At 39.0% G+C, this 12,700-nt stretch overlaps 1 protein-coding gene across 2 annotated transcripts in view; it reads left to right on the top strand.

Moving 5' to 3' along the window:
* Window positions 1–9,650, top strand: part of PDK3 (pyruvate dehydrogenase kinase 3) — a 79,166-nt gene extending 69,516 nt beyond the window's left edge. Inside the window, exons 10-12 of one of the 2 annotated variants that reach the window (XM_061138058.1) lie at window positions 2,036–2,149; window positions 4,863–4,994; window positions 8,947–9,650. In XM_061138058.1, coding sequence (XP_060994041.1) covers window positions 2,036–2,149; window positions 4,863–4,994; window positions 8,947–8,964 — 264 coding nt within the window. In that variant the 3' untranslated portion in view covers window positions 8,965–9,650. Of the gene's footprint in view, window positions 1–2,035; window positions 2,150–4,862; window positions 5,003–8,946 lie in introns of both variants that reach the window. The other variant, XM_061138057.1, reaches the window with a different exon arrangement.
* Window positions 9,651–12,700: the final 3,050 nt, after the last annotated feature.

Here is a 12,700-nt window from a genome sequence, read left to right as displayed (position 1 = left end):
GTTGTTTAAAAGGAATATGGATCATCTCTTCCAGGTCTCAAAATAGCATCTTGAGGACAGCTGTGATATCATTTTTTTTTCATGAAACTGAGCAATTGAAATAAGAGTTTTAAAAAGTGTGCATCCAACCTCACGTATTATAGATGAGGAAATGAAGTGACCTGTTTGCCCAAGGTCATTGAGCTCATGATGGTCAAGCCAGCACTGGCCATATCTGTCTGCATTCTTTCCAGTGTGCTATGTGGCTCTACCTTTGAAGAAATGCTTCCACTAGCATGTCTCCCAGTTAGCTCTCCTCAGCCTGTAAGCAGGCATGTGGGTGTGTACTACTAGGAAATGTAATTTCATCATCAAATACCTTACTGTGTTACAGCCCTGTGCTGTGACACACGCATTTCTTTTTGGAAATGTCATCCCAGCCAACTCCTATTGATCCTTTGACACCCTGGGAAAACTTTCCAGAACATGACCAAATCTGAGGTAGAGGCCCCTCCTTTACATTCCATGGGACCCTGGGCTGCCCCATCTCCTCACACTTAATGACTGCATCGGGCTCAGGTGTTCTCAGCTGTTCCCTGGTAGCCCTGGGAGCCGGCCCCGGGCCTTGCTGGACTGGAGGAGGCAGGTTTCCTCAGCCTCTTCCAGAGTCCGCTGATTTCTTTGCTGTGGTGACCTCAGTCTCCATTTCAGCTGTCTTATCTTTGCTCCTGGCCGTGTTCTGCCTGTCCTGCAGCCCTTCCATGATGGTGCACTGTATCACACCCAACCCTTGAGTTAGGCCCTAACCCCAAGGAGGGAATCTAGGAAAGCTGTAAGAAAGCAGTTGAAAGCTGCAGAACTTAGTAAAATTACTGCTGTGTGGTAGCCGTCATAGCAGCTTGCATTTCTTTCATTCTGCTGTGTCTTAGACACTGTCCCAAGACTTTACACTCCTTATATATCATTTAATTCTTACAGCAGCTCTTAGGTAAGCTTTTTATTACATTTTTTGGATGAGAAAACAGTCTTAGGTTGAGAAAACTGCTAGTTGCACAAAAAGTGGATTTCACCTGTCTGAACCTAAAGCCCACCCAACCACTGGTGTGTGTTTGCCCACTGCCTCCTTCACTAACCTGTCGGTGGACTTAATCAGAGGGGCCAAGGCTTGAGGAACAGCCCCTTCCTCTCCAACCCAGAGTTTTTGAAATTAGTCTCAATTGTTCTTATTCTTGTCAATATCGGAGACTTCCCCCCGCCCCCAACAACCTGTTACAGTCAGGGTTCTATGACACAGAGATACAGGAGAGTACTGGCGTTGCTTTCTTGTCTCTAAGAGTATATGGACGACCACGTGTCAAAATACTGTAGTGTTCCCACAACTGTAGGAAGTAGCCCTTAGAAGATCACTTTCTTTTCATTGTGTTAGCCTTGGTACTGGTAGGTTTCAACTCCTATGCTACTCAATTGAATGTTCACTATAAAGAGCAAAGAAATCAGTTAATAGAACTCTGGAATGATGTGGTTTACTTGAGTTTCCAGTTCAGATTCCACTTGATTTGGGATTTGTTTTTAAACAATGCTAAATAATTGCTTTAAAACATTCAAAAAGCATTAGTCTCCTGGGAGAAGGAATTGCAACCCACTCACTACAGTATTCTTACCTGGGAAATCCCATGGACAGGGGAGCCTGATGGGCTATAGTCCATGGGATTGCAAGAGAGTTAGACTTGACTTAGTGACTAAATAACAACAACATGGATTTGTTAGTTTCTGTTATAAGAAGCTAAATAATTAAAAGCATTATTTGTGATGTTAAAAAAAAAAGCATTAGCAAAACAGGACTGTTTCTATTCTTTTCCAAACATGTGAAAAATATTTTTGGAGGATGCAAATAGATTGTTTGCCATAGATGAGTCTATGTACGTCATAGTATGGGTTGGGTCAATGTATTTGCTTTAAATATGAATCAAGAATTGATTCTGATCTTTCAGATGGTCCTCAGACTCAACATGTTAGCATTTTGTGCCTTTCTCAGTGTATTTTCTTTTCTCAATAGGCTGGATTTGGTTATGGCTTGCCAATTTCTCGTCTGTATGCTAGATATTTTCAAGGAGATCTAAAACTCTATTCTATGGAAGGCGTGGGTACTGATGCTGTCATTTATTTAAAGGTACTGCATTTTATTTCTGTTACAGGAAAGCATCTTTACTTTTTAAAGCTGTAAGTTCTAATAACTAAAGCACCCCAATGTTCATTGCAGCACTGTTTATAATAGCCAGGACATGGAAGCAACCTAGATGTCTAATAACTAAAGCAGATTAGCACTGTATCGTCATCTCATATTTTATATATATGAATATATGAATAATCATATATATATATGATTTTATATATATATATATGAATCCTTATATTCAACTAGGATTTACTTCACTTTTATGTGAAAACCAAGTTATGACCTACCCTTGATTTTATGCTCAGAGCAAAATAGGAAATATGGAGATATGAAAATTTAAATACTGATTTTTAAGAACCTTAATTCTAAGTTGTGATTTTTTAAAAATTTGCATATCCATTAAAAGGACTCATTTAAAAGACAGATTTTCATAAACTGAAGTCTTTTATTTTAGAAACTTGCTGGCTTAACGTTGCAAGATTTCAGTGCTTATGTTTACCTAAAAGTCTGTTCAGATAACAAAGTTCTCTGTAATACAAGTTTTCTCATTCATTGGTGGTATCAAGCTTTATTTACTTCTAAACTCTAGAATATCACAACAAACTGTGGAAAATTCTGAAGGAGATGGGCATACCAGACCACCTGATCTGCCTCTTGAGAAATCTGTATGCAGGTCAGGAAGCAACAGTTAGAATTGGACATGGAACAACAGACTGGTTCCAAATCAGGAGAGGAGTATGTCAAGGGTGTATATTGTCACCCTGCTTATTTAACTTATATGCAGAGTACATCATGAGAAATGCCGGGCTGGATGAAGCACAAGCTGGAATCAAGATTGCTGGGAGAAATATCAATAACCTCAGATATGCAGATGACACCACCCTTATGGCAGAAGGCGAAGAAGAACTAAAGAGCCTCTTGATGAAAGTGAAAGAGGAGAGTGAAAAAGTTGGCTTAAAGCTCAACATTCAGAAAACTAAGATCATGGCATCCGGTCCCATCACTTCATGACAAATAGATGGGGAAACAATGGAAACAGTGGCAGACTTTATTTTTGGGGGCTCCAAAATCACTGCAGATGTTGATTGCAGCCGTGAAATTAAAAGACACTTACTCCTTGGAAGGAAAGTTATGACCAACCTAGACAACATATTAAAAAGCAGAGACGTTACTTTGCCAACAAAGGTCCGTCTAGTCAAGGCTATGGTTTTTCCATTAGTCATGTATGGATGTGAGAGTTGGACTGTAAAGAAAGCTGAACGCCAAATAATTGATTCTTTTGAACTGTGGTGTTGGAGAAGACTCGTGAGAGTCCCTTGGACTGCAAGGAGATCCAACCAGTCCAGCCTAAAGGAGATCAGCCCTGGGTGTTCATTGGAAGGACTGATGTTGAAGCTGAAACTCCAATACTTTGGCCACCTGATGCAAAGAACTGACTCATTTGAAAAGACCCTGTTGCTGGGAAAGATTGAAGGCAGAAGGAGAACGGGACAACAGAGGATGAGATGGTTAGATGGCATCACTGACTCAACGGACATGAGTTTGAGCAAGCTCCGGGAGTTGGTGATGGACATGAAAGCTTGGCGTGCTGCAGTCCATGGGGTCACAGAGTTGGACACGACTGAGTGACTAAACTGAACTAAAACTCTAGAATATTTGGAGTACTTTTTGATTATGTAATAGGGGCACATTGTATGAAATTTTAAAGCTGTGAAAGGGAAAACTGTCTCCCATTACTGGTCCAGAGCCACTGGGTTCTCTTTTCTGGGGTGACCATGGGTACCAGCTTCATGTGAATCCTCTTAGAAGTTGATTCTGTATTGATAAACATATGGAGAGATAATTAATTTTTTTCACACCAGTGATTATTTTAGCACTTTGCTTTTTTTTACTTTCCAATATATCTTGGAGATACTGCCATATCAATTCACATAGAACTGGCTCATCCTTTTTTTTTTTTTTTTTTGCGTATATTTTTTTCTATTAAGTAATGTAGACAGAATTTGTCCCTTTTTATAAAAGGAAAGTAGAAATTTATCTTTGGGTAATATAAATGACGACCACAGAGATTATATTTTTAATGTAATATAATACAGTACAGAAGTGAAAGTCTTATTCGATTAGTCATGTCAGACTCTCTGCAACCCCATGGTCTGTATCCCACCAGCCTCTTCTGTCCATGGGATTCTCCAGGCAAGAATACTGGAGTGGGTTGCCATTTCCTTCTCCATGGCTCATCCTTTTAACAGCTGTGTAGTGTTTTATATCATAAAATAACCCTTTATTTGGGGTGTTTATCTTATATGCCAATACATAGAAATGATATGCTATTTGATATCACTTTATGAGCTTATATTTATAAATCTACTGTGAAACTTTGTTTCTTCAGGGCCCTCTGGGAGAGCATTTACCCAGTGGACAATAGTGTTTGGTCTAAGACGATTGGATATCTTTATCAGTATTAACTGAATGAAGATGATTTTTGTTCTCGTCATGTTTACTGGTTTTTCATGAGTGAATGTTTTTATTCCTTTAAAAAAAGCTTTAATTTCAACCTGTCCAGTCTAAGTAAAATGCTAAAATGTAACTTTAGTATACCTCCACATTAAGGTTTCTGATGCTTTGTATAGTAAAATTTGAGTTAGTATTTCACATGAGCAAGATGACACTGTAGACCTTTGGTATACATTTTTGTTTCTCTCCTTAGGCCCTTTCAAGTGAATCATTTGAGAGACTTCCGGTTTTTAACAAGTCCGCATGGCGCCATTACAAGAGCACAGCTGAAGCTGACGATTGGAGCAATCCCAGCAGTGAGCCCCGGGATGCTTCCAAATACAAGGCAAAACAGTAATTGATTACTTTTCTTTCTATTACAAAATATCTGATTTTTCCTCAGAGTCTACCAGCCAGACGATTGATATTTTCAGCCACATCTTTGTGGTTTTGCCACTGGAAAAGCAAAGTGATCCTTAAAGAAAGATGGGAGTATTTTTTCACCCCAGACAGGAAGGATAGCAAGAACTGGGTCACCAGAGTAGCCATTTCAGTAGAGGACCTGATGTTCTGGGAGTCCTTGCCCTATGTAGGTATTAAAAGCAGTAAGCAGGGTCTGTATCCTGCCACGAATCTTATTTAAAAAGTAATTCAGTTTGTCATCATCCATAGAATTGATAGAAGAATGTTTAGAGAAAGTCTGTAGATGTATTGAAACCAGAAAAATTAAAAAAATTATCAATCAAGGTAAACAGTGGGTTTATCCATATAACCAATTATTATTATTCAGCCCTTAAAAGGAATAAAGTTGTGACATGCTACAGTATAGATTAAACCTTGAAGTCATTATGGTAAGTGAAATAATCCAGACCCCGAAGGACAGATACTGTATGCTTCAACGTACGTAAGGCACCTGAAGAAAGTAGAATGGTGGTTGCCATGGTTGGGGAGTAAGGGAAAAGCAACTTTAGTGTTTAATGAGGACAGTTTCATTGGAGAAAAATGCAAAAATTCTGGAGATGGATGGTGGTACAACACTGTAAGTGTACTGAATGCTGCTGAGCTGTACACTTAATAAAACATTTTTTTCCATCTTAACCAGAGGGTAAATTTACATATAGTTCACCACAATAAAAAAAAAATGAAGAAAATGATCAATCACAGAATAACAAGTTTAATACTTTGTGGTAATAACGACAATAAATAATCCAGTCTTTGGTTTCCAGTTTTCTTTCTTCTGACGACCTTTAAACTCCAACTCTACTAGCAACAGTAAGGGTTCTGCTTATTTGTTTAATTTAAAGTAATGTTTTAGTAATCAAAAAGCAGCATATGTACACTGTTAAAAAACACAAATAAGCAAAAAAAGAGAAACTCTTGTATTCTCATAACCCAGAGATTACCATTCTTAGAGCTTTATCTCTGTCCTTCCAGGTGTTTTACTATTTGTATGTATATATGTATATGTATTTTTTCCCCAATGAGATCATACTTTTCATACTGTTGTGCAGCCTAGTTTTATTTCATTTAACCATCTCCATCTTTCCGTGTCATTATATTTTCATCATGAAAGTTCCCCTGATTTGTCCCAAAGACAGATTGATTCCAGTACCACATAACACATCTGAGTGGGTCTCTAGATTTGAATGTAGAACAATTTTTTGTTATTGAAAGACCATACCAGTTGTCCTGCAAAAATGTCCCACCTTGATTTGTTTGATTTGTTTTCTTTGAAACCCTGGCTCTCCTGTAAACTGGAAGTTCATCTGAAGGCTCATTGGAGCATTTTTTTTGCTAGAATATTTCATAAATATGGATGCAGAATTGCACTCTGAGACCCATGCAGTTCGGTTGATCCAGTGTTAGTAATGTTAAGACTGCCCATAATTCAGATGGTGACTGTCTGGTCCCTCCACGATGTGGTTAATTTTCCCTTCTCAATCAGAAAGTGATCTGCATAGTGTTACTTTGGCACCATACAACCATCACTTAGGGGTTATTAAGACCAGTTGAAAAACTTGGCCTGATTTAGTAATTTTGTTAATGTTTATAAAATGAAGAGTTTTTTTGTTAGTGTCATTCCTTTGACAATTAGCTGACATTCTCCTATCAAGTTTTTTCTCATCAACTAAGGTCATTTAGGTACCTTCTGAAGTATAGTTCCTCCTGGCAAGGCAGGATAGGCATTTAAATCTTGCTTTTAAATTGCAAATTTTCCAGGACGATGTTGAGTTAGAAACCACCTTAAATGGTGAGTTTCAGGCTTCCTTTTTTTTAAGTAGTATTATGGATGTTGTAGATTTTTATTGCTTTGTTGGTGTATTTTGGTCAATATTTAACATATATATAAAAAGTGTACAGATATAAAGTTTGTAACATGATGAATTTTACATCTGTATCTCCAGGACCTGAAAAGGCCACTTTCTAGTCACACTCTTCTCCTTTTTCCCTCCCCACCATGTAACCATTACTCCAACTCTATCACCTATCACTATATCTGACTCTCTTCTCTTCTTGAATTTAAAATAAATGGAACATACAGTGCATGCTCTTTTTGTGTCTGGCCCTCTTCTCTGTGAGGTTCACCCTGTCACTGCATGTAGTGGCCATCTTTTTGATGCTAAAATTGGCACACCTTTGGCCATTGGAAGCTATTTCAAGCCAGATCCTTTATGTTCCATTGGTGAAATCCTGTTGGTCTTTGAAAGTTTCCTTGCTTTCTGGCCCAAGAGGATGTCCTAAGTTCATCTCATATTAAGACTCCTGTTTACTTTTAGTGGGTATTAGAGACCCTAATCTGGGAGCTAGAGGTATACATGACATCTTTTCTAGTCTTCTTTTCTGGACAGACCTATAAAACATGATTTAAGATATATAAGTTCATGTTGATTTTTAATTCTCTTTTGACATTGTAATATTCCTCCCTAATCTATTTTAATTGTATATATTTCCTCTTACCCTGAAAACCTTGATTCCTAACACAGTGCAACAGACAGGTATTTGTAGGCAAATAGAGTTTATATAGCTTTGTGACTTTGTACCATTATAGTAGCATTGGTCTTTTCCGATGAAGGATGTAAACGGTTATTTATATTGCTACTTTTTTTCCTCTGGAAGTATTGTGATGGGCCTCTGTGCAGTGTTGCTGCACTGGTCACTCACCTCAAATGATGAAATTTAGAGGAGTTTGTTTTGTGCATGTGAGTGTGAGCATGCACACAGGTGTGTGTACACACATATACACACCATACCTGGCCAAGGTTAAGCTAAATCAGCTTGAAACACCTGGCTCAAATTCCTTTGATTCCATTTTCAGTTCGTGTAAGTCAAGTAGTATATTGGGCATCAGTATGAACAGTTAATTCCAGCGATGGCTCTGGTAGGGGGAATTATTTGGGTAGCACAGAAAACGGTCTTTATGAACATTAAGGTCCATTTGGATTGTAAAAAGATGGCTTTAGTTGAATATTGTTTTAAAGCCCATTTAAATAGTTTAGCAGGTTGTATACTGTAATCAAGTATGAGTCTTAATTTCTTTTTTTATAAAGGATGATACATTATTATTTAGGGGAAATTTTATTTATTTATTTATTGATCATGCTGGGCAGCATGCAACATCTTAGTTCTCTGACTAGGGATCAAACCCACACCCCCTGCATTGAGAGCACAGAGTCTTAACCATTGGACCACCAAGGAAGTCCCTGAGTCTTCATTTCTGATATCTTATTAGGCAAACAAATGTTAGCAGAAAGCAGTTTTTAAGATTCTAAAATGGCTACCCTGACGCTGAAAATTGTTCACTTAACAGAAATAGGATAATTGGTGGCAACCTTGGGGAAGTATTTAGTAGTTATAGTAAATTCATTAGGTGAACAAGAAATGCTAAGAAAATTTATTTTCTAAGCAGATAACTTTATTGAGATTTAATTCACATACCATAAAAGTCTTCTTTGAAAGCATACAACTCAGTGATTTTTAGTAAATTCCCAGGGTGGTATGTTCCTCACCACTGTCTGATTTTAGACCATATTCACCATCCTCCAAAGGAACCCCAGGCCCATCTGCAGTGGTTCCTCATTTCTAAGCAGGTTTTTCACTGAGAGGAAAGAACTGCTTTAGTGTATATATGTCATTAAGTGCCAATTCTTTTTCTGTAGTAACTATAGAGAATAATTCTGAGATAAGACACGGGTTTTTGAATTGTCACTGTAACTAAATGCTTTGAGTACATCTCAGTTACAATAGAGAAGGTTGTCCTCATAAACTCACTGGGGCTGTCCCCATTATTTTCTTTGTAGGGACAAGATGAAGACTAACAGAACTTTGTAAAGAACTGAATGCTTCAGTCCTCTCCATGAAGAAAAGATGGCCTTCTGCAAGTCACCCGGAAAGAGCTCTGTTCCTCCACCAACTCTGAATGTGGCGCTATAGATAATCCAGTGCTTGAATGTGTATTTTTCTCCATATAAGCTGGACTTTTTCCATGGAAGTTTCCTGTAGCTACTTCATATCTTCCACTAAAGTAGTAACTTGAGTCATTTTTCATAGTACATTGCTGTGGTTTGGTTGGCGCCTGTCGTAAGGGGACACAGAGCCTTATTAGTGCCCGTGCTCTCATACCTCCGTCTTCTGTATCATAGACTGTCTACAGTCTCCCCAGATGTCCCACCTCCCTCCCCATTCCAGATACAGCCGATCTCTACTGCTGCTCTTTGTGACCAAATACCATGTTTGTCCCAAACCACCAACTAAGGCCTTGGGGAGTCTGGAATTTGAAGACATCAGATGAGCATGTCTTGATATTTCGGTCCCAGAGCCCTTCCTCTCTCTTATGCATCCCTCTTCACTCTCTGCTTTGGACTCTGGCCTTCTTCCATCTGACCAGATTCTCATTGTGAGCTGTAGGTACTCTCATGTTAGATCTCCCTCTTGGGTGCATTGATTTCATTTTGAAATTCATTTGTATACTTCCATTCTGTTAATTAAAGTGTTCCCAAAGTTGTCTTGGAATTTTTCACTTAGCTGCCTGGTTTCAAAGATCTTAAGTGAAAAACTAACTTCAAGTCATTATCAAGTTTGTAAAGAGTGGGAAGTGGAGTTTTTATGCTCATGTCACAGTTTTACCACTGAATACGGTCCTTTTGTCACATCATATTCCTTTGCAGTTTTCTAAGTCCCTGTGTGATGCACTCTACTAGGTGTAAAATAGTCCATCGAAGGGAAAAGTTCTTTCTAGTTTATTTGGAACATGCCCCAGGTCGTCATCGTTTATATTCTCATGACGTTTAGCCCACTTTAGAATTGTGTCATGTTTACCCTTAGAAACACAAGCTATCTGAGAGTCTGGATTTAAAATCCACAACTTAAACAGCTTTGCAGGGTGTGTTTCTCTTCACTAATATTTTTCATATATTTATCATCTATTTTGACTTCTGCCCTCTTTTAACATCCATATAAATGTTTCTCCCATTCAGTGGTGAAGTGTTGAGTCCACTGATTTAAAAGCTGTCACTGATAAAGTATTCCTCCTTCTCTAGACACATGACAGGACTAACCCTCTTTTCGCCGCTGCCATCTCAGTGGGCTTTTCCCCTGGATGGAGCCGTGTTCTGACCCACTGCACGCGCATGGAGGACTGCTCTGTTCTCTTTGTTCCACTGAAGCTAATACTCTTTCATTACATTACCTGAGCTCATGGTGATTCCTTTGTCTTTCGGAAGACCTCATCTCTTCCATCCTTAGAAGGCTCTCGTCAAGGAACTCATAATCTAGTCAGGTAAGAAAAAGACCAGCGTTACTTCTAACATACAAGTAATGAGATGGTCTGCATCGAGGCCTGTTTTTTGAAGGTTGAGTCAGTGTCTTGGGAATGGGGCTGTTCCATGTGATATAAAGATGTTAAAAAAATGGCCTTCGAGTTTAAAGACCCCAGCTTTCCTATAAATGTCAGCTCGTCTCTCAGCCTCTTCCTTGGCCTCCCTTTCCAGCCACAGCCCTTTACACTTCTATGTGATACACTGGAGGGGATCACATTCCTCTCTTTTCAGGTCTTTTTTGAAACTGAAGATGTCTTTCAGTATTTTAATGACTTCATTGATAGTCCTTTGCTGATTACGTTCTGGCTTAACCGATCTTGACTCCAGGACAGTCTTGCCTCTCCTGTCTTGGTTTTCTTTTTCTTTTTTTAATTGTGTCTTTGTTTTCTGAATTAAGAAATTAACTTTGCTTCCAAAGCAACCATAAGAAGAGTTTCAGGAACGTCTTGCATTCACACAGTTCAGCCACCCTAAGAATTCATTTCTCCTTTCTGTTTACTGTGCTTTGTCTCGAGGTATCTGGTCACCTTTCTACATGTTGTAATATACATAGATATGAACCGTTTTTCAGCTAAATTTGTTTAGTTCTCCCAGTTCCCCTGCACTTCCCTGTCATTTCCTCAATTTCAAGCATCTGCTTTTTGAAGCAGGGTCTGGCACATAGTTGGTGCTTTAATGACTGTTAGCTAAGTCAGTGAATGGAAGTGGACAGACATTTACCTTGGATGGTGGGCAGCATCTTTCTTAGTTCTTAAACTATCTTTGTTTTCAAATTAAAAATAATTCTGGTCAGGAGCTGTGAAAGTACAGAATTTCCTTTTTATAAAAGTGTTAAGAGATGACTTGAAAATGGAGAGACATGAAAGGATGGACTTAGGGATGGATTCATGGGAGCCATCTGATCCTTTCTTTGTCTCTGAATGACTAATTTTGACTCCTTAATATAGTAGGTTCTTTCCATCCAATCAGGTGACATGGTTTTATACCCTTGCTTACAGATTCCAAAGAACTTTGACGTACAGCATCCCGTTTGATCCTTTCGCTGCTGTGCGCTGAACCATGCAGGTATTATCTCGGTTTTTCTCATAAGTTCCAAAGCAGTTCAGTGGTTCGTCACAGTGGCAGGGAAGAACCAAAGCTAGCAGCTGGGTCTTCTTGGCCCTCGGCCTGTGCTCTCAGCACTGCCCCAGGTAATTAACGTGATCTCTTTTGAGAAATTACCTGAGTATATTAACCCTCAAGGGTAAGACAGAAACCAAAAATTTTCTTTAGTGTCAGAGAATTTCATTTGGGAGAAGTTCTCTTTTGTGCGTTGTGATTTTGCAGAGTTAGAGATCATCGAATGGATTTGGCAGCTTTTACCTACAAAGACAGGCGACTTGAAAGTGTCTAACTGTAGGTAATTACTGGAGTTATTTAGGCTTAATTCTGTGTTTGAATGAAGGCAGTGCTCACTGCCAGCCCTCTCGTACAAAGACTCCACATTCGAGAGTCGTTGCTTTTATCTTTCGGTGGACGGGATTACAGCTTCCGTTGAGTGTTCTCGCATCATTTTAGATGCCTTTCTATTGGCGTCTTTTATGAACAGTAACTTGGCTGGCTATCAGATTCTTGGATCACGTCTTTTTTTCCCTCGGTTCTTTAGAGACATCACTTTATTGTCTTCTAGTGTCTGGTGGTTCAGAGAGAGCTGAGTCCAGGCAGATTTTTCTTCCTTTTTTGTAGATGATCTGCTCATTGGCCCTAGTACTTGTGATTTTGTGTTTGTCCTTGACATGCAGTAACTTCAGTCGAGTGTATCTTGGAGCCAACAGTTATCTGTTGACTTTTTCTGGTATGTGATGAGCATCAGACATTGACATTCGTACCTTCCCTCACTTCTTATCCATTTGTTGCTTCTCTTTGTTCAGCAGTTTGCCCCAATATTGGCTCTCTGTTCTCTGTCCTTCACATTTATCTTTCCTTTGATCCTTTTGGTCTCCTTGTCTTCCTTCCTGCTGTGTGATGTTTTTTCTCCAATCTTAACCTCCCATTTCACTGACTACATTTCCTGTGATGTTGATTCTAGGCCTCGATTTGGCCTCCATGTGGCTTTCACTTTGGCTACAGTTTTATCTTTTTTCTCTGTGTCTTTTGCTTAGCTCTGCCAGCTTTTTCTCTCATTGTGTTGTCCTCTTTGACCCCTTATTTCATTTCTTAGAAAGCTGACCTATGTGGTCTACCATTTTCGTGGTTT

This window comes from Dama dama, chromosome X, assembly GCF_033118175.1.
Source record: "Dama dama isolate Ldn47 chromosome X, ASM3311817v1, whole genome shotgun sequence".
NCBI lineage: Eukaryota > Metazoa > Chordata > Mammalia > Artiodactyla > Cervidae > Dama > Dama dama.
Note: the sequence above shows the minus strand (reverse complement) of the source record. Positions and strands in the feature narration are given on the sequence as shown.